General features: G+C 42.2%; 1 protein-coding gene across 6 annotated transcripts in view; it reads left to right on the forward strand.

Annotated features, from left to right (window-relative positions):
- The window catches only part of TBC1D30 (TBC1 domain family member 30), a 112036-nt gene extending 99040 nt beyond the window's left edge, over positions 1–12996 (forward strand). For 4 of the 6 annotated variants that reach the window (XM_090042444.1, XM_090042442.1, XM_090042446.1 and 1 more), the window contains 5 exons: positions 5727–5839; positions 6555–6694; positions 8565–8771; positions 8987–9043; positions 10281–12996. In XM_090042444.1, coding sequence (XP_089898570.1) covers positions 5727–5839; positions 6555–6694; positions 8565–8771; positions 8987–9043; positions 10281–11062 — 1299 coding nt within the window. In that variant the 3' untranslated portion in view covers positions 11063–12996. The remainder of the gene's footprint in view (positions 1–5726; positions 5840–6554; positions 6695–8564; positions 8772–8986; positions 9044–10280) is intronic. The other 2 variants (XM_090042443.1, XM_090042447.1) reach the window with 1 other exon arrangement.
- The last annotated feature ends 9709 nt before the right edge of the window (positions 12997–22705 follow it).

Below are 22705 nucleotides of genomic sequence, written 5' to 3' on the forward strand. Positions count from 1 at the left end.
GAAGTTGCAGTGAGCTAAAGACTCAGGCACTAGGTTTTTCTTCCTAGTGTGTATCATGGAAGACAAACCACTGGTAACTAAAGGGAAAGAAAGCTCTTTTAATCATTGTAAGCTATTAATGAAATTATCCTTTTTTGTATTTAACTTGTTTTGATTAGAAATTTCTTCCCACCTAAGCCAAAAATAGGAGATGCTTAATGCAAAGTACATACTTGCTGTGCAGTGCTGAGACTAACCACTAAGATTATTACATAATATGTTAGCTAATATAGGAGTTCACCATCTCTAATGCTTTTCCCTCCTGGAGCAGAAGGGTCTGCTTAATTGTTCTGTGTCACTACAATGTAGCAATCTTATGTCTTAAAACATGAACTATTTTCTGTGCAAATGGAAACAATATTGAAAAAAAAAATCAAATAGCGAGAAGATCTACTGTAACACCTTCACTTCTTCGACTACCGCTCTGGAGAGTAGCTAAAGTAGGGTCTTCTCCCTCAATTCTCCTGCCATGACTTGGTGTTAATAGAACTCTAAGGAGGGGTTCAGTGATAAGATGATGAATTTCCCTGCTACGGCTACTCACAGTCTGGATGCGGTTGATGATGGGGCTTTGCCTCCCCTACACCCCAGCCACATGCCAGCCATAGGTGTTGAGGCATTTGGTTGTATGCCATAGCTTTGGCTACATCCAGTCCCGGCATTTGTTGCCCAGTGTTCTAACTTCCACTTCTTTTGTGAATGGTTGGCTGGGTCAGATACAGTTTCTCTGGCCCTCTCATGGCTGTCAGCCTGGTTCCTGATCTCTAGGCCCTGCTCACCCAGGCAGGCTTTAGGTAAAGGGCCACTGAGGCCCTGGCCTTGGGGGCCTCTCTAAATCAAAGCTAATGTTATGAAAAAACAAACAAATGCAAAAGCCTGTGTTCTGGAAGAACTAAAAATTAAGACAAGTGCCCTGATTTGAGTTATGTCATCCTCTTCACACCTTATGGGAGCTGCCCCCCCAGGCCAGGCTGGACCCATTGCTCTGGCCTCAGCCTGTTGTGGCCTCCTTGCCCTGTACTGGTGTGTCCCTAGGGGCCCTAGCACCCTGCTGCCATGGTACACCAAGAACACTTCTGCCCCAGCCTCTGATGGCCCGGAGGCAGTTCTCTCTCCTCCCGTGCTGACACTCTGAGTGCCTTTTACATTTCCTGCAGCAGCACCAGCAGCTGACATCATCAGCTGGGCGCTGCCTAGCTTGATTGACAGGAAGCTTTTAAATCATGGTGGCGGCATCACACGTTTCATAGATTTCATAGACAGGGCTGGAACGGACCTCAGAAGATCGAGTCCAGCCCCCCACCCAAAGGGCAGGAAGTCAGCTGGGGTCATAGGATCTCAGCAAGATAAGCATGCAATTTGCTCTTGAAGGTGTTCACTGTAGGTGCTTGAACCACCTCCAATGGCAGGCTGTTCCAGACCTTGGGGGCTTGGATAGTAAAGAAATTCTTCCTTAGTAAAGAAATTCTTCCTTAAATTGCCACAGTCTGGCTCTCCCTGCTCTAAAAGTAAGTTCTCTTTCTGCTCAGCCCATTTGGGGTTGACTGGGGGTCCCCGGGGTACTTAACGGATGTATACCATCCCTACTGTCACACCCAGTTTAATAGGTATATTTCATATTGTTTTCAGCTTCTTCAGAGGAGTCGCCCAGAACTGATAACGAAGGGGTTATAGTCCATTTTACTCATAATTTATATATTTCCAAATCAGAAATGTAGTGGTGACTATTTGCTGAACATTGAAGTTTTGACTATAAGCCATTTGGCTGTTTCACTGTTCAGTGAAGATGGTATATTTCTTTGACCTCTATTCCCTCTCCCTCTGACCTGCTCCTATATACAAGTTCTGTGTATACTCTTTCAATAATTCTGTTTCTCTCATGCACGTGCACACACGCTGCCATTGTCTTAATTTTGAGGCTCTCCCTATTAGCTTTCTCTTTGGATAGTTTCACTCCTTTTTAATTAAAAAAAAAAAGGGGGGGGGGGCGGGGAAGGAAAGCCATCAACCAATGGGGCAGGTGGTACTGTGTGTGCTACCAGTAAGCTTATTTGCAAAATTGCTGTTTTTTTCCATGTACTCCCCTCTCCATGGTGCTTTCCTGACAGTGCGGAGACTTTTGCAACTTATTTTTTATGTAGTATGTACACAGAGTTGGTGAAGCCCTATAAAAGTGGATTAGAGAGAGATTTTTACTTTCACCCATAATCACTGCATTGCCCAAGATTTTATAAACAGGTCATAAATGAGGTGTTATGACATGATGCAAGGCTATTAACACAATCCAGAAGTGTCACCATCATAACGACAAACAATACACCCAGATTCTGAAGGATTTGGAGGCTTTAAGAAAGGTCCACCTCTAGGTGGTGTAACTTGTCAGCTCCATCACAGTAAATGGAAGGTTGTGCTATATGTCTCTTGACCAGCAGATGAAAAATTGAAGTTCCATGGCCCTAAAAGTATGAGTAATTAAGCGAAAATGTAATTAAGTGCTCACTCTGAATAATTGAATATAAATGCTGAATGAAAAAGTTTCTCAGAATCTGGGAAAGACCACAATGTGTGTGAAAGTTACAAGTGGTATCTAAAACTTTGGAAACAAGTGAATGGCGAAGTCAAACATAACTGTTTCCTGTAGTAGGTAACAAGCATATGGAATAAGTTACCCAGGAAGGCTATTGACAAACAGAGTATAAATGGATTCCAGACATGCCTAAATTTCTTTCTCTAGGGTAAAGGGGATTGAACAATGTCACAAAAAAGCAGGAAGGTATAAAGGTGATCAAATAGAAACAGATCAACATATTGATCATAACATTTCTTAGGCTGATAGACTAGAGAAGTATCAGTGGGGCTCAAATAACATTTCCCTTTCATAGTTGTAGAAGTTGTGTATAGTTTCATCTAGTGGAAAAACTTTGTTTCATGCGGTGAGATTTTTGGGAAATGCTTCTGACCTTGGGGCCATGCACATACCTCAAGATATAAAAATTCTTAATGCAAAAAACTGCCATCTGTGTAACAGCCCTTTGGCTAATTCAGCCATGAATGTTTCTTCTGCTTCTAATTGCTTGCATCACTGCATCTGACCATGAATTTTTCTCTTCTGTCAAGAAAGACTCAATATTTAATCCATTTTTATGATAATTTTTAGTGCATTAAACCTAGACCAAACTTTGCTTATGAGCAGACTATTTAGAAACTATGTTGATTTCCTTTTATCCTAATTGAGACCATTTTGCCTTTAAATCAGAATGTCACAGACTATACCACAGGAAAAACACGCAAACTAAAGTTTCTAGTCACAACTAATAAGAAGTTTCAAAGTTCTTGGACTTGAGAAACCATTTAGTTTCACCAGGGTAAAAGTTGCACTTTTAAAAACACTTGGTCTTTCATTCAGAATTTTTTTATCTTTGGCACTGATTTCTGATGGAGTGTCTCAATGACATGGAAGTCTTGAACAATTATACAACATTAAACAAACAAACAAACAAACCATATGCTGCTATATTCAGTGATTACAGATGAGCAGTAGCACTTAGTAAAGATAACATGTTGATGCGAATAAGCATCTGTGTCACAAATACTGTTAATGAGAAAATGATTTATCAGTATACACTTACCAGTTTTATCTCTGCTTGAGCTAAAAAAAAAAAAAAAAATCAATCGAGTCTATTTCACTATTATGTGTCCCTTTCATTTCAGGTGTTAAATGTTGCCATGATTGGATTTCACACACTGAAGGGGATTACTTTTGTCTAAAAACAAGAGTGCTGACTGGATTATTTTAATTGTAGTAATATTTTTATTAAGCTGATGATGTGTAGGATACTTCTAGCCTGTTAGATAACTTAGGTTTCAGTTGTATATAGTACTCTCTTTCCATGCCAATCAAATCACTATCAATAAATCTTTAAGTAGAAAATGTTCAGCATCTTGTTCAGCATCCAGCAGGATCAGTTACCTCAAAGATTACTTCTAATTTTTAGTCAGTCCACCATACAAGCATCTTCTGTTGTCAACCTTAAAAAGCATTTGCCTTTGAAGGTGGAATTATTTTTAGGTTGTTCAAAAATCTGTGTTCTTTCAGCCCCTACCTGGATACTGCTCTGATTTAGTTAGTCTAAAATGCAAATCTACACTGTCTTCTAGAACTACCAGGCTCAACTTCAGTGTACCGTTGTTGACAATTTTGAGAAGTGTTTTGTCCCATTGGTAAGATGACTGGATGCATATAAATATTCTCTGCCAAAGACCTTCCTGTCTGGCTGTAGTTTCTGTGATAAGGGAGGGCTGGGGTTTCCTCATTGAAGACAGATCCTCACAGTCATAACACCATTGACATCAGTAGGCCTGTGACAGTTTACAACAGCAGGGAGTCTACCCCCGTAGTATTTGGGATGGAGTCAGTGCTTTGTTGGGTACTCAGGGAAGTACTGGAAGGCTACAGAAAACCTGATAATGGCTTCCTAAAGGTAGAATCTTTTAAAGGTACATGTAGCAAAATGTTGACTTATGTTGTTACCAACTTCAGTAGGGAGAGAATTTCACCCCTAGAAATTTAGATGCTTGGGTCACTGAGGCACACGGAGAAAATACAAAAAAAGATGAGCCTTGAACTATATGGTTGTTCAGCTTTTCAGTTCTTTTCTCTGCAAGTAATGGGCAGAGTTTTCTTTACAAATGAAATGTCTACCGTGGGCAACCTGTATAAGTTTTGTTTTCCAATCTTTTGTTGTTCTCCTAGGGTTAAAAATTATAGATCTATTTTATAGTTTGTTGTATTTATCTGTTATGCTTTCCTTAAAAGTTTGTGGTTATGTGATAAATGTTTTTAATGCAGAAACACTCAGGGCATAGGTACCCTGCCTGTGGGCTGTGCTTTCCATTCTTGTCCCACTATTCCCTGGAGCAGGGAATTGTCTTGGAGTGGAACTGGTCATGTGCCAATAAGCACACCTGCGGTAGCAAGCTTATTGGTGCATGGTCAGCATGGTTTCAGTGTAGCTACATTACGTCTGCAGTAGGGTGTGGCCCAGAGGTGCTATAGACCTGGGCCAGATAGCTCTTGCAGAGTGTATAGCCCGCAAACGATTTTGTTTGATTTCTCCTTTCTCTTCTCCACTGCCCTTCAACTCTCCACTGCTATGAATTCAGTAATTCTCATATAAATTAGTACTTTGGATATTTGTCAGATGCTGGCGTGAAGTGGTTTTACACAAAAAGCTTGAAGTTAGTTAAATAAAAGAAATCAGATTCACCCAAAGAACCTTGTCTGCCTAGAAAAAGCTTTACATTCTGGTGTTAGAGAAAGTAAACAGCCTTGCCACAAACAATAATTGTATGGATTGTTTTTTTCAAAATATCCTCCATTCACATCGGGTATTTGTTTGAGACGCACAAGCAGTTGTATGGATAGGTGTGCATACATGACGTCTCAGGTTACTCATTATGTTTACTTTTGCTCTGGACCATGTATTTCTCTATTGAAGCATTTGTTGTTTTTCCTACAGGAAATACTGATTGCATCGTGAAAGTAAACCTATTGCATTTTCTTTGTGTATATGTGGAGGTTCAATGTTTAATTCTTCAAGCCTACAAAAATCTGTGCAATGATGTAACTTGTAATGGGGATATTGCTTAAATGTACAAGATTTAAAATATGTATTCTCTTTCCATAGACTGTTTATTCCATGGCCCAGTTTCCTTTCCCGCAACTGGCAGAATTAAGGGAGAAATATACATACAATATTACTCCTTTTCCTGCAACAGTAAAATCAACTTCTGTTTCAGGGTAAGTCTAGAATCAATCCAGAACGTCTCTCATTCCCCTTATTCCCTGTAGCCCAGGAGTAGGCAATCCCCGGCATGTGTGCCAGACCGTGGCACACAGCAGCATTTTGCTTGGCACGTACACCTCAGGTCAGGGGAAGCACAAGGGGTTTGTTGTGGCAGTGCAGCCCCAGCCTCCTCCCCACCATCCACCTTGAGGTGTGTGTGAACCCACTACTGGCAATGAGCCAGGCTAGAGCTCTGAGGATCCCAGTGCAGCTGCGTGTAGCCTCCCCACAGCCTTCAGTGAGCATCCTGGGCTCTGTGCTGGGCCCAAAGCCCAGGCTGGCTGCAGCAGGCATCCAGGAGCCTGGAAGTTGCTGCATGGGGATCTACAGAGCCCTGGCCTTGTTCATTGCTGGCAGCCAGTGCACATGTGCCACAGGGAAGAGGCAGAGGCTGCGCTGCTACAACAAGGATTGGGCCTCACATAGCTCCCCTGCTGTTCACCTTGGCACGCCAACATCTTGCAAGTTGAGATTGAAGGTGTTTCTGGCGCACTATCCAAAAACATCACTGACCTCTGATGTAGCTGCGCTTAGACTACATGTATACAGCTGAAAAACAGGCACTGGCATCTTCCATTCTGCATCTGAAGAGGATAAAACTATTTCGTTATGAGGAGTTAGTTGCATGCTTCAGAACTGCTTTCTTTTCCATGCTTTCCTGTGTGACAGGAGGCTGAGCAGAACTAGAGATAGCGATGAAGAGAATGACCTAGAAGATGAAGATTCCATTGCCAATGCTGTCGGCTGCCTTGGACCGTTCAGTGGGCTCTTGGCACCAGAGCTGCAGAAGTACCAAAAACAAATCAAAGGTAAATGCAACATCAGTTCATTTTGAATGATGGCATTAAATGTTTGCAAGCTTGAATCTTTTGCAGTTTCCTTGGAATTATTTAAGCCATAGTGTGAATTTCAGGTGAAGAACTTTGTGCAACTATCATAACTTGGCATACAATCCTTGAATACATTGTCTCTTAAACTGTATTGGATGCTTGTGTATGTAAACTAAAGGATAGTGGAAGATAAAGATTCTGACCACCATTTAAAAGAAAAACCCCAAAATACTGTTCAATACAGATAAAAATAATATTTATGGACAGATACATTTAACACCGATTACCTTGGTTTTTGTTAGAATATGTTTAGGTGATATTGGTATCTATAAGTGGTAAAAACACAAATTAATTCTGCAGATTCTAGTTAAACATTTACTTCTCACTGTATATATTACTTATCACTTTGTATTCTGTGTATGTCTAATTCTATGGACAACAGTTTGATGTTTTGGAGTGTATTTACATTTTCAAATATCCCTCCACTTCTGAATCTGATTTAGCTCAGCATTACAAATCCAAACCTTGCCAGCAAATTTAAATGCACTTTAGAAACCTATCCTTTTTTTTTACTTCCAATAATAGTATATGTAAAATATCATGGTTTAGAGTCTGCTGTTTGTGATGCCTGGTAGAAGATTCTTCTTAAACAGCTATCTTCAAGATGCGTTGCTTTTAAAGATTTGTTGTCATTTACATTGTACTTTTCTTGGTTGTGTAGTTAGGGACAATTCACCATTTTTAGGGGTAACACCAATATTTGACTGATTCTTACTTACCTCTGTCAACAGATAGAATAGCTACAAGTTATGCAGTCATAACAGTGGTTTTTAACAGATTCATTTCATCGTGTTTACTGTTGTTTTGCCGTGATATGTGTGCTAGAGCTCTCTGCTTGATGTTTTCTCTTCTCCTTTTTTGGAGGGCTGTAAATTTCTGCCTGCTGCTTCAAGCTGATATTTACTCAGAATGTTAAACTGTTATTGCAAATAAGGCCTAATATAAGCAAACATGACATGAAAAAAATTAGCCCTTGAACCCTGATATGCCATTTTAGCAGTACATCACGAGCAGCTGTGAAAATAATGCGCGCTGCTCCTGTTGCTCTGTGGCTCTTTGATCACTCATTTTCTGTAGCCACCTGCTTATCTAACTTCCCCCACACATGCCCCTTCTGCTGCTCTGATCTGCTTTGTTCTTCTCAGGCTGCTGCTTTTCCTCCCCTTTTTGCTGCACATCATCAGATGGCCAGTCATGTAACCAAATAATTGGTCTATCCAAGTGACTGTGACATTCGTATCACAGATCATGGTTTGGTAACCGCAGTTTCTAATGACTTTACGACTGAGAGTTTTATTTAATAGTTAATTATGTGAAATACCCACTTCAGTGACTAACTGAGCTATATTTTTTTTACACAACTGAGTAAGTCAGAATCATAGGGTTGGAGGTGAGTGGAAGGGTCATTTAGTCCAGGCCCCTGTACAGATACAGAATTCATAAATGCTAAACCTTTCCAGATAGATACCATCAGTGTTGTAGCTTTACAAGGTTTATTGCAGGAAGAGGTCTGTACCTTCTTATTTTTGGTAAACTGAGTAGTGATTCTAGAAGGTTACCAATTTGAGTCTTACTGTGGAGGCTGTACTAAATACTTAGGTATTTATTATACAATCATGTTAAATATTTTAGACTTTTATTATGATACCTGTTTTTATTACACAGTACAATTAAAATAAGAGAACAGAACTTTGGCTTGTAATTTCCTTAAGCATTTCTTTGATTAATGCTTAAAGCATGTCTGAAGTGATGCTTGTTTTTTATTTTCATTTTATCCCACCATGTACAGATCACAATGAAGAACAGAGTCTGGGCTGCAGTAACATTGCCGAGCTAAGTCCAGGAGCAATAGACTCTTGTCGAAGTGAATACCATGCTGCTTTTAACAGTATGATGATGGAGCGTATGACCACTGACATCAATGCATTAAAGAGACAGTATTCTCGAATAAAGAAGAAGCAGCAACAGCAGGTTCATCAGGTGTATATCAGAGCAGGTAATGGAGCAGAATATGCTTTACCAACATACTTTTGAAAGCCAGCTTCACTATCAGAAAAGAAACGAAAATTATGTCCTTTTATATTTAAATTATCATAGACAAAGAGAGAACAAAAAATAAATAAACTAACTTGCAAAACATTAGCAATGAACAGGTCCAGTTTCACTCAAACTGTAAATAAGAAGATGATGGTTTTGTTTTTCTTTCATCAGGACATGAAGATGATGACCCTGGGATCTTATTAGGTCCCGGGGACCAGCTGAATAATGGTATTTACAGATATCTTTGGCACTTGGGTGTGTTGCTTTCTTTTTGCTAACAAGTTATAATCCATGGCATCCTTGGACTTGACCATTTGGATTTGACTAAGCATTTAAGAAGTGAAAAATAAGCCTTTAAAACCAAGGGACAGACTTTATAGATTGAATAGTTCCATTGACTTTAGTGGAGGTATGTTCATTTAAACGAACTGAAGTCTTTACAAAGAATCAATCATAGCTAAGCTGACTCTTCTTTCTAGGCTGGATTTGATCTTTAGTACATGGAGGAATGAATCCCTTTTCACTGTTAGGGATGGATCTTCACAAGTGATGGTGAAAACATATTAATGGATCAGGGCAAGGAAGTTTTACTTCTACTGGTGATAAATCAGTCCTATCCATAGAATATTTTAGTCCCCACAGTAGTTTGTTCAGCATTTTTAACGGATACTAGATTCATATGAATTGGAGGGGCAGGGACTTAGTTGAAATAGTTCAGCGTTTGAATGGAAGCACTGGCCAAAGATGTTCATTTCCAAGGATTGCCCAACCTTTTCTGACTTTACTAATCATGATCAGTTTGATTTAGATAAACTGTCCCATAAATCTGTTTCTGTCACTTGGGAACAATTGGGAATTCTGGCAGAACAAGGTAGTTTGCCCTGGTTTCCATCCAGTGTGGAGAGACATCTGTTAAAAATAAATTGGCGTATCTTCTGACTGTTTGCTTACAGAAAGGCCTGTGTGACTGACCTTAAGTAGAGACTGAATTTCCTCTCACTACTGAAGGAGGGATGAAACAGAAGGGTACATTTCTGAGGCCAAGATTAACATTAGTCTTTCACTTGTGGGGCATATACCCATCAATGGTAAAAACCCATATGCAGGGATATGTTCAATTTTAAACACTATAAAGCAAAATTGTCTTTGTATTTACATTTCACCATTGTCCAGTGTCACATGAGCTGACACCTTAACCACTGCAATTCCAGAAACGATGTAGCCAGTTTGTAGATGAGCCTCACTTAAACAGTAGTCAGTGGATTAGCAACAGAAAGTAGGCAAAGGAAAGCTTTTGCCATGCTTGAAGATAGTGTAAGGGGAATTCAGTTTTTACTGGGCACAGTCCTACAGGTCTTCACAGCACAACAAAGAACGGTAGCTGTCTTTGATCTTGGATCACTGGAGTAAACATTTATTTATAATAGCACATAACTTCTTTTTTTTTTTTAACTTTTTCTTTCAGACAAAGGGCCAGTTACCAGTCTTCTCCCCTCTCAGGTAAATCATTCGCCAGTGATAAACCATCTTCTTCTAGGAAAGAAGATGAAACCAAATAACAGATCTGCCAAGAATGCAGTCATTCACATTCCAAGCCATGCAGCAGGCAAAATGTCACCCATTCCCCATGAAGACCTTAAAACAAAACTCAACTCTCCCTGGCGCACTCATATCCGAGTGCACCGCAAAAACATAGCTAGAGCCAAAGGCCAGCTGGGCTATGGGGATACCATTGGATTAATAGAAGAGCAAAGTGAAGCCTGTAAAACAAATAGTCCTGGTGCAAAAGAGGAGACTCCAAAACATTCTGATTTTGAAGAAGGAGAGGGAAGTGAGCTCGATGGCAGGACTACTCGGCAAGCTGATGGACAGTCGGCTGAGCCAGTTTCTGAGGACACCAATGCAAATATGTTAGCAGTTCAGCTAAAATTGGAGGCATTAGAACTTGCGTCTGACAGCAAAACTGATGCTGAGCTAGTGTCCAGTCAGTCCTGCCAAACAAACATGTCACAGTCATCTAGTTCATCCAGTGACAGTGGGACATCGGCTAAAACTCCCCAAGCCAGCAATCCTAAATCGCAAGTCTTTAGCCCTTTCCCTAGTGTCAAACCTCTTCGAAAGTCGACTGCAGCCAGAAATTTAGGGTTGTATGGCCCGACTGAAAGAACCCCAACTGTACATTTCCCACAAATGAGCAGGAGTTTTAACAAGTCCACCAATAGTAACAGTGGGACGAAGAAACGATGATGAATCACCAGCACTTTATATTTCCAGGGGAAAAATATTGTATTACTATTTGTAAACATGTCCAAAAGACTTTCTAAATAGTACAATTATTTAAATGAAGCAATGAGGACAAAAGCAGATAATGGACGTATGACTACGCTGCCTTGAAAGCTCCGCCCCTGGATTGTGTGGACTAGTGAAGGTGTACTGTGGCACACAAATAGATTCTGATGGTTCTGTGGTAAAATAAACATTGATTTCTAGCGTAAAGTACACTCTTTTAAATTGAAGTTGTGTTTAAAAGCTGTCTGCTGCCTTCTCCCAACTTCTGAGAGAGCCCATGTCTATGTCAAAGCCCCAAGGACAGCCTTATGTACCAACTCCCATCCACAAAGTATTTTGTGAGCAGAGCTGCCCTTTAAATCTCATCAGTGTGGTTCCATTAGCTAGCTAGAGGAGCCGCAATTAAGCAACAAAAACACAGGCAAACCTAGAAATCAAAGGCATCTACTGAACAGAGAGAGAGATCAGAAACACTAATTGAATGGACCAGCTGGCTGGTACTTCTATCTTCAGTGACATTTACTGTTTCCCTTCCTGTGGCTGGTCTTCTCTGTTGCTGTTATTTCTTGTAAGTTTAGGTCGGAAGCTAGTCAGCTATGGTAAGATAACAAGAAAAGCATTCACCTCTTTCCTGAGGTTGCAGTTTGCTGATTTCCTACTACACAAAACCTGCAGAGTTACAGAGTGGTAGGATTTAGATACGTGCATGTATTTCTCCATTTACTGTGGTAAACCTCTTGACTCCAGAATCTGTAGTCAGAATCTATAGACTCTAGCAGTCTGTATTTTTCTGGTAAACCAAATATAATGGTAAACAACTTGATGGTGGATAACATTTTGAAAAGGTTTTATGTGGTTGAGGAGCTTAAGCCTATTTCCGAATGTGATTTAGAATCTTATTTTTTATTTAATTGCAGCACAATATCTTTCTAAATTAATTAATCCAATCCAGTTGACTAAAATGGACTGAATTAGGCCTGTTATACATGGAGGGCCTATATGCGAATCAGTGTTAGTAGCGCTGGCTAAATTAAATACCAGATTCCTATTTCTATTCTAATCCTTTTTGTCAGTTGCTCTTGACAACTTATTCTCCAGTTCTGAGAGTGTGATGCCTCTGTTTCCTGTTTGTTCGTTTGTTTGGGAGCTTGTAAATTCCTTGAGCCAGATATCACTGGGTTACTTTATATTAATACAGACAAAAATTAACTGCAAAAAACTAGAGATAGTTTAACTTCAGGTTGCATTCAGGTTACTTTTTATAACGTTAACTCAGGCACATTAGACATTGGCCCTGATTCAGCACCTTGTTACTTCTGTTACACTCATGTGCACCTGGAGTAATGCAGCAGTGAATCGGCTCACTATAGGTAGCATTTTCTCTTCCTAAATTCTTTGTAAAATGTAAACCTTAATGGATCATTGTCTGTTTATTACCATGTGCCGTGATGTATAGAGGATGTGCTAGAAGGTATTACTGTACACCATAAATTTATATAGGCTATACGACATGCCCTGTTGTTGGGGAATAATTTTATCTTGTTCTTGTACTTTCTGTAAGTGTATGGGTATCACAAATACACAAATATGTCTATTATAAATTTTAAACAACTGGAGATCAGTGCTTGCCCCTGCCTCATTTTTCAGGGCTAAGTGGCGTCATCACCAGTGATTACCAAAAAGGATGAATATATGGGGGAAAAAATGTAGAATTTGGTCACTGGCCAAGGACTGTATTAGGAAATTGTTTCATTCTTTTCTTAAGTTAAATACACTTCCTTGAAAATAAAATTATTACTGTGAATCAAACTCCCAGCTCTTACTCAGTATCAGTGTACTGTACATCTGTATAGTGAGCTAGTAAAAATAAAAGGACGGATGTTCTGAAGCCAAATAATAAGATGGCATGTGTTTGTTTGCCTTTTCAGCATGCATTAATTTGATTTAATAACAAAAAGTTGATCAGCTCTATAGAAATGGTAGTCTTGAAAGAATAATAGACACCCACCTCATAGAGAAGATGATACTAGAAATTCATACCTAATCTGTGTTTGGTAAAGCATGCTTGGGGGTGCCTGCATTTTTCCCCTTTTGGTCTAAAAACTGAATAATCAAAATAATGGAATACATTTAGCATTGTTGCAGCATGGAATATTCTGCATCGAATCTTGACACCCAGATTCCTCATTTCCATCTGTACCACCTCGAGCCGCTATCAGGAGCACCTCAGCTCTTCAGTTACTCAACGAACCTTTGCAGCTGTATCCCTAAACTCTACTGACTGGCCCCTAGAGTAATGACATAAAATGTAAGTATCAGCTTGTCCTAAAGAGAAATAAGAGAGAGAGAAATTCCATAATATGTCTTTCTGATCAGGGATTAGATGTAGGAAACTTTGAGAGAGAAAACTCTGGAATCTGGCTGTTTTTTGAGGGATGGTTCATGCTTCTGTGAATCCTGGGATTTGTGCTGGCAGGAGGCGTCCACGTGAACAACTCTGGCTGCTTGATATCTGCAGGAGGCCTGCCAATTGCAGGGGCCTGGTTGTACAGAGGCAGCCACAGAGAGGACCAACATAGAAGTAAACTAACTGTAAGATACTAATTCTGTGGAAATGGAGCAGCTCCAGAATTTAGTTAAAGTCCCTTCTTCTTTATACATAGGAATTGTACATAGTGATGAAACGCTTTCATATTTCATAAGGTTGCCTCATAGTGATGCTTTCTTTCACCAAACAAAAGGTTGGATCCAAATAAAGGACTTCAGTATCTAAAATAGGACTTGAGCAGATTTCAGGTGTCCATATCCAAAGCTATGGCCCAAAACACCTCTGCTCAGTGACTGTCTAGCTGTCTGAATTCACTAGCACTTCCCTTTTTTGACCTGAAAGTTCCCTAGATGCCTGCCTAAGCTTTCTGAGGGTCCAGAAGTATGCATAGCTATGCCTAAGTCCTGAGAGATCAAATCCAGTAGGGCATGTTCCAACCGTGCCTAACATGCTCAAATAATATTAAACTAAATACAAACCACAACAGCCACAATCACAATGTTTCTTTCAAACATCTGGCTGCTGGTGATGGTGCTTTCCACTTGCATATGATAGTTCAGTGGTAAATGATAGCTACACAAGGAGTGAGGATCAGAGGTTCAACTCCGCCAAAACTCCAACAGCTGCAATGCACTCACTGACAGCTCTTCATCCCTACATTGGGGTGGGGAGCACAGCTGTAGGACCTCCCCCCTCCCGTTCCCCACTTCCCCTCCCAGGGCCAGAAGCTACCACTTGATCACTGACAGCCCTGCTGTGGGGGTTGAGATGGGCAACCCCAAGAGATTCTGGGGGCTACAGCAACAATCCACCATCCCCTGTGGGTGGCGTTGGGCTGTCAGTGAGCACCCCGCAGCCCCCAGTCCTGAGACTGTTAGTGCAACAGCTGAGCTCTCAAGATGCTGGCCTGAACTCTATGCCCTCCATTCTGAAAGGAGTCCATGCACCAGCAGCATTCCTCATTGGATGGCTGGCTGGCTGCTATGCAACATGTTGCCATCCCTCTCTCTTCTCCCTGGTCCAGGAAGAGGTTTCTCTTGTTGCTTCTTGTTGCATCATCTTTTATGACCCCTGATCATTTGAGGAAATCTTGCATGTGACTCCTCCATATTTCAGATGGACACCTAAATAGAAAGTACCTCTTGCCTTTCTTCCCTCAGAACGGTTACACGGTCAGTTGTGTCCTCTCGGTGTTTGGACAGTGCTTTGCATCTCCTATAATTTCTATCTCTGGTTTACACTCACTGATTCTGCTTTGGTGAGACTTTGTCCTTGTAATGCATATTCTCCTGCATAGTCTCCCAGCTCAATAGTTTTATGGAGGGAATTGCGGCGGTGTGGCTTGCTGCCAGTTTTGGTGCGGTCTTGCACATTAGAAAAAGTGGACAGTGGCTCAGTGGCACCACTTCCTACTTGCACAGACAAAAGCTTGAGACAGACAGGAGTGAAAAGTACAATGAGCACACTAAGGTAAAAGGAAGACTGAAGCAATAGTTGTCAGTACAAGGGCTTTTTGGGTTTTTTCAGAGTTCCTGTTAAACTGTCTTTTTGCTACAGAGGGTTTTATATCAACTCCTCTATCCTTACCATTCAGACGCTGTTGCTGAACTCCCTTTAGTGAAGTAGACCATACACCTTAAACCTCTGTACTCTCCTCTTGTTCTAATAGCATAGGTCTACATGTTCATTAATGCATTTGAACTATTTGCAGGTATCAAATCTAGATACGGATAGCCTAAATCGGCTTTTGTAAGATGTGCATTAAGGGCGCACACGTAATACACATTAACTTAGGCTAGTGCGCATTAAAGTGTCCCGTGTAGACACTCCCAAAAACTAGAAGCCCAGTCCAGCTGTGACAATGGAACTGCCTGTGTTGATTCTAGCAGGAGTAGGCTGTGGCCCCAGAGGACAGAATAAACCAAAATCTGGGAGTGGAATAAGACTAGGCAAACAGCAAGTCTATATGATACTTCCTGTGCCAAGCAGAGGCACCCTCAAGTATACTGCACGGCTCTGGACAGGATGGCTTCTAAACTGAAAGCACCATAGCCTCATTTGTGTGGTCCTTCAGCCCTATGCTAGTTCACCTGTGGACACTGCTACACTCCTGCTCAGGACACAGCCTACATGACACAAAGTGATGTGTTTTGAAGGTGCGGCTAAGTTTGCCATCTTCACATAGCTTCAATGCTCCAGGAAAGTAAATCACACTGGTTGGTTGCCTATTCTTTTGACCCTTTCTGCATTATGGTAATACTTTGACTCGTATGACTGCCTTTCTTTTCACAGATGGCTTCTGAATGCTCCTTACTTAGACCTTGGTTATGGAAATGGCATTAGCTTCCAAGGAATCATTCCTGAATAACCCAACAGAGAGGGATAGTTTGTGGCTATGACGGAAATAGGATGAGCATTAATCCCAGTCTCGTAAAGACACTTCACCTGACAATCTAACTTGGGAAAATATCAGCAGTATTTCAAGAACTGTCTCCAAACCCTAAAGACATGCTCTTGTCCCATCCTCTGCCAATCCCAGTTACTTACATTTTTTTATATTTGTAGCATCTGATGAAGTAAGCTATTGCTTACAAAAGTGTATGCCTATCTGAATTAGTCAGTCTGTCATGGTGCTGCCTTCAGTCCTGCCTTCTGCCTGACTTCAGATTAGCATGCTAACTACCTTTCTCATTTCTGTTATGCTATATCATATTCCAAAAAGTCCTGAAAAACTTCCCAAAGTACATGCACCTAGCATGGCCATCTCAGGAATCAGCAGTAGAAACTAATCAGTGGAGATCACACTGTACAAAAGTGATTGTGGTGAGTAATTTTGGCCTAAGAATAAAATAAAATTGGCAGATCCTACTCTTGGAAAAGGCATGTTGGGGTCTTTAATGGCCACCCAGTCCAGATGCTCCATTTTTAGGGATTCCTCTGGAAAATGCATTGTATAGCTAATTGCTGGTGTTCAGTTAGACTCACTTTTTAGAGGATGAAAAACTAACCAGACACTATCAGAATCTGAACCCTTCTAGAGAGCAAAAGCAACATCGAAGCAGTTATAACCATACATTATTTTAACTGCATCATGACTTTTAAATACTATTTTCCCTCCTCTTCTAATTACACCTCTTTAGCAATCATTTCTTTCCATTCTTCAACTATAGGTCCAGGTTTACTGTCAAGATAGAAAACAAAACCTCTTTGTCTTATCTTTTCTGTTCTGCCAGTGAGTGACATGAGGCTTTACACCCTTTTCAATAAAAATATATTGAATCTTATATATTTTATGTTATGTATTTCCCTTCCTACCACTATATTTTTTTCACCCAGTTGCAGTTATAAGTTTTCACTGACAGGCTCCCAGTACCATCTGAGAAGAAAGTGTTCTTCAGAATGAATAGGAGACTATTGTCTGCCATGCAAAGACATGACTTGGCATTGGCTATAAGCACTGTGTAGTCCCTACAACTCGGTGTTGAGTCACTGATTTCTTTCCAGACTAGAAAATGCTTATTTTGTGCATGCAGCAGAGCAGTTCCTTCTCATATTAGAAGCAAGGTGTTCAACTTTGCTGAAATTTCAGCAGCAGAGAAGCAGTACAAAGGGGGTCACAGACTGGGATGGGGATTGTGCCCTTTTGTTTTGTGGGATTCTAAGGTGGCCTTGATTATTTAAATGAGGAAAGATCCTGTCCCCTGGGAAGCACTGAATAAACTGAGCTCCACCAAAGTGTGTGTGTGTGTGTGTGTGTGTGTGTGTGTGTGTGTGTGTGTGTGTGTGAGGTATATAGTCCTGCTGTTATACTATCCCCTTCAGAATGACTGCAAGTAATTGTGGTTTCTTTGCTTGGTCACTAGATGCCACTCTTGCTCCACACAAATTAAAGAGGGAGAGGCTGCATGCAGCAATAGAATTGATTCTTAACAAAGGAAGTATGGAAATAATACAGGTGTTCGGGAAATGCATTTGAGGCTGCATGGAATAGTTTTCAAATAATATTTTCTCCTTTTCAAGTTGCAATTTCTAGGGTCTATGTGCAAGAAATTGTAACCTGCCAGTATCTGCTCTAAGTTCAAAATCCTGCCTTCCAAATGGATGATGATCTCTTTGCCCCTGAAGCTGTGACCTCACATTTTTCTGTAACATAAGCAGCTGCTACACAGACTGTGGTGGGAGAGCAGTAGTCACTGAACATTACTACTAGGAAAGAATAATTTAAATAATTCTTCAAAAAGTAAAATATCAAAAAGGCTGTTCTGTTCTGCATGTTGCTTGTTCTGTTACAAAGCTTGAAGTGGAACGTTGCTTGTATCCATGCATGAGAGAACTGAAGCTAAGAAAATTTAACCTGTTCCTTAGAATCCTCTTTCTCCAGGAAAAATAAAGTAGCAGTTAATGTCATATGTATATCTTTTGTTTCCAGTCCATCAGGAGCAACAATGGGGTTGAATGAAGTTTTCTTGTTCATCCACTTTCAGTGGGTTGGTATTTGACTTCAACTCCATGGTTTGTATCTAAGGGTGCTTGTACATGTGACAGTCATCACAATGTACACGTGACATATCATTTGTGTGACTTAATAGCACCACATATATGTGCGCCAGTATGGAGGCTTTAGCTGAGTTTGCATTGTCACAAACCAAACTACATCTGAATGTCATTTAGCAATGATGTATTGCAGCTGTCAGCTTGCCCCCTGGCTCCAGAAAAAGGATCAGCAGAAGCAGTGAGGGGCCTGATCTGTGTTTTTTTTCCAGTTGAGTCTGCCTGCCTCTCCTGTGGCTGGGGGGGCAAGCTGCCAGTGCAGCCCCAGGTCCTTCCCTCCATGGTGGTGGCACTCCTCAGGGCCGCCCAGATGACCTGTTAGCAGGCTGAGTGCTGCCCCAGTTTGGAGGCAGCAGCCGGCCCAATCCTATGCACTGGAAGCCCACCAGGCGCTGCTCTCTGGGCAGGCCCAGGGAACAGTTGGACTGGGCCAGGTGCTCTTTGGCTCTGCTTTGCCAAAGAATGTGTTCTGAAGGTCCAAAAATCAGTTTGGCAAGAATATGCACTTTGTTACAAGGTGAAAAAAAAAAACCCATGAGGGACAATTAATGTACCATTACCTATTTTATTCTATGCTGAAACACCACAATCAAGTTAATGAGCTAATTCATTTAAGTTGTTTACCACAGATCACCATGCATAAAGAGGTGCAGAGAGGAAGTGATTTGTAGTGGTGAGCAGGTTTCATTGTCCTTGGAAAACCAGAGGAACCACAGGGTATGTCCACATTGAATTTAGGTCTGCACTAAACTGGCCTTGGTCACGTAACCACCCTCTCCTGTACATATTGTGCTGCTTCTTCCTAATGCAGTGACATTCTAAGAATTAGTCTGAATAACTTTTCTTTCTTTCTGTGCATGACTGTAATTATGGCCATAGGGACAGGAGTTAGAGTACAGAGGACCTGAAAACAGGAAGAGGATTGGTGGTGTGCTTTTGATAGACTTGTGCTCAAGGCTGCAGACCCAAATGACTCCCAGACACACTGCAGGTGGGGATGGGCTTGGTGAAAACTGGACCTTTGGCACAGAAGTTCAACAGAGCTGTCAGGGTTAGGCTGCACAGCCACTGAGACTGAGCGTAGGGTTTTTCATTGCTGATGGCCAGCAAGAATGGGCTGGAGAGTGTGTTTTGGGCCAACCCTTGGTATCAATTAAAACAAACTATACTATGTGTTTCTGAATTCCTCAGTACCTTCTACTGGTACCTTGTATATTAACAAACTACTTCAAAATATACTCCATATACTGCATTGTAAGAGTGCTCCATGTAGACATTATACACACACACAAAGTGAACTTTTGTTATGCCACTCACTCAGCTCCTGCAACAGGATAATGAATACAACAGTAAAAGACTGAAATGTAACACTGCAGGAATACTTGACCTCCAGAACATATTCTTTGACTAAGAAGAGCCAAACACTGTAACACAGCTAGGTAGCTCTTCTATAACTGCTTCTTCAGCAATCCCTCACAGTCAAGGATGACTGACTTATCTGTGTCTCCAAAGATAGAAAAGATGAGCCTCGTCAGCCATCTCCTGTGGTTGTCACAAGGTTTCAAAGAGCTGAGATCCCTGCAGCAGGCTCTTCTTTTATTTGGGGCAGTCCTTGGTGATAATTTCCCACGAGCTGACATCAATGTTGAATTTTTTTAAGTTGGCTTTGAGGACATCCCTAAAGTGCTTTCTCTGCCCTCCTCTTGAGCATATGCCTTGGCTGAGTTGAGAATAAAATTTGTTTCAGGAGTCTGGTGACATGGCTGGCCCAATGAAGTTGATGTCAGATGATCATTGCCTCAATATTCACAGTATTTGCTTGTAGATGGTTGCTAACGGTGGTGCAGCTTCTTCAGCAATCCCTCACAGTCAAGGATGACTGACTTATCTGTGTCTCCAAAGATAGAAAAGATAAGCCTCGTCAGCCATCAACTGGATTTGAAGGAACTTCCACAGGCAGCATTGATGGTGCTTCTCCATAGGTGCCACATTCACAGAAGTTAAGATCCATCACGGTTTGACATGACTTCCTTCTCAGGTCACTGCTTACACCTTCAGTTATGGTACACAATTATGTAAAGCAGTGATTCTCAACCTTTTTAGATACAGGACACCCCTTACAATGTCTTTGAACTTGGTAGCACCTGGTTGAGAACCATGGTTGTGTTGCCTCTGCTTACCTCAGTAGTTTTCAACCAGGGTGGTGTTGCTGCTGCTGCTACCAGGTGGAACTGTCCCATGTGCCTGAGAGAGAGAGAGACAGAGACAGAGACAGAGAGACACTGGGATGGGCTGCAGCAGAACCATTTGTTCCTGCCTGCATTAGACGTATCTGATAAACCTAAACTGGGCAGGAGTGCCTAGGGCTGCCATAGTCCTTCCTGGCCCAACACTGCATGCTTCCTTCAGCAATAGAGGTGCATGGGGCAGGTGGAAGCAGTAAGGCCTGGAACAGACATTGCATTTGTCCCAGGACAAGTTGTGCCTGTGCTTGCCCTGGACAGAAAAGTTGAAGGATATGTATGTACGTACTTCGCTCTTCCAATCAATGTTCCCTCTAAGGAGTAGTGGCCCGTGAGCATGCTGCTTGGGTCCGTGAGCACACTGCTTGGGTCCCACCTCCCTCTTTCGGCGCAGTGCAGTCTGCTGGTAAGTGTCCCAAAGTAAGTGTCCAGGTGGGAGCGGGAAGGATTCGGCCACCACCCTTCTCGATGCTGACTGCTGCCCAGAGCAACGCAGTGGAGTGCTGTGGCCCGCCACCGATCGACAAAACTGAAAGGGAGGGCTGGCATGCGACACTTACCAAAGACTCCTCACCCCTCACCCGGGGCAGGCAGCACTTGTCCAGGAGGCAAGGCGAGGCTGGGGGTTGGGGGCCAGAGGGCTGGAGCCAGGGGCTGGCATGGACTCTGCCGGCTTCAAGGAACTGCTTTGCTCCCCCAAATCACCTCGGGGAGCAAGGAGGCACATGGCATCAAGACTGGGGAGTGCAGCAGTTCCCCGGAACCGGCAGAGCCTCACACAGGGCAGGCAGCGGCTCCTCTCCAGGGTGAGGCAAGGCAGGGATGGAGGCTGGGGCTGGGGGCTGGCACAGGACCTGCTGGCTCTGGGGAACTGCTTTGCTCCCCAGCCCTGACACCGTGTGCCTCCTCGCTCCCCGAGGAGATGCAGGGGACTGGAGCGGTTCCCCGGAGCCGATGGAGCTCGCCCCCACCTTGCCTCGCCTCAGGGAGGAGCTTACCTTTGGTAAGCATCCCACGTCGCAGCCCAGCTCCTATCTCAGCAGGTACGCAGCCTTAAAAAGTTGGTGTGTGGCAAGACTTTTACTTGTGTGGGGCCGCACACGTGTGCAGCTTAGAGGGAACACTGCTTCCAGTCAGGGTTTAATGAGCAGCTCAAGGCACTGCTACTTTTCTGCCATTGATTCAATAATGCAGTCACAGGACAGCCATTTAGAGCACTTTACAAGGTCCTAGGAAAAGCTATTAGCACTTCTTATCCTGTGAACTTTTTTTTTTTGTCCTGGGACGTGTATATATAAGAAAGAGCAACATTTTTCACATTCCCAAACCGTATACTTTAAAAACAACGCCAAAAATCATGAATTGGCAATACTATACATGTGATGGAAATCTGCTCCGACATGTGCTAACTAGCGTGCATCAGAGCAGACTCAATGAATCGAGTCTGCTGTGAGTCTTCTGGAGCATGCAAATTAGTGCACTCCAGCAGTGTCTGCATCATGTGTCTTCAGCGTCCCTGCATTTCAAAAGGCAGTTGGGTTGCTTTAACTAAAGCTTGTTGGATGAGCTCTAGTTAAAGTGCCCTGGTGCCATTTTGAACTGCAGAACATTGGCTACATGTGACGCTACAGGCACTCTCAGAGCCGCTCTAATCAAAGTACCTCTCACCACCACCATCACCCTGGGGCATGTGTACAGACACCCTTCGAGCACATTCTCCTTTGTGAAGAATTTTTACATCATTGAATTTCATACCAAATACCTAACTCAGGATAAAGGGATAAGCAAGTCCTTAACAGGCTCAACTTTAAGTTGTGTATGTATGTACAAATAAACTGGGAGAATTCTCCCAGGCTTGTTCTCATGGTAAAAAATACTTACCCAGAGCCACATGTACAGACATTTGAATGCTGAGGCCTTGAATAGTGGCGAGTTTTCAGTGCTGGCACTGTGCACCTGGGGGAGCAGGGAGGAGGGTCCTGTGCACACATCTCAGTATGCTTGCAGGCAACAGATGACAGCACTCCATAGGGCAGGCCTGACTGGCTAATCTAGATGGCCCATGGTCAGCCTATGTTGTCAGCATGTACCAACATTTGCTCTCCCAAGAGAAACTCTCTTGGAAATGATTTAACCCTGATTCTGCCCAGGTTACTTTTCTCCTGTAACGGCCATTTTTATTCTGGGAGAAAAAGCCTGATCATCAGTACACCTGTGATTTCTCCTAGGAGAGCAGCAACTCTCTTGAAACTGAATGTC

The sequence above is a fragment of the Crocodylus siamensis genome, chromosome 4 (assembly GCF_052110815.1).
Source record: "Crocodylus siamensis isolate JL-2025a chromosome 4, ASM5211081v1, whole genome shotgun sequence".
Lineage (NCBI taxonomy): Eukaryota > Metazoa > Chordata > Crocodylia > Crocodylidae > Crocodylus > Crocodylus siamensis.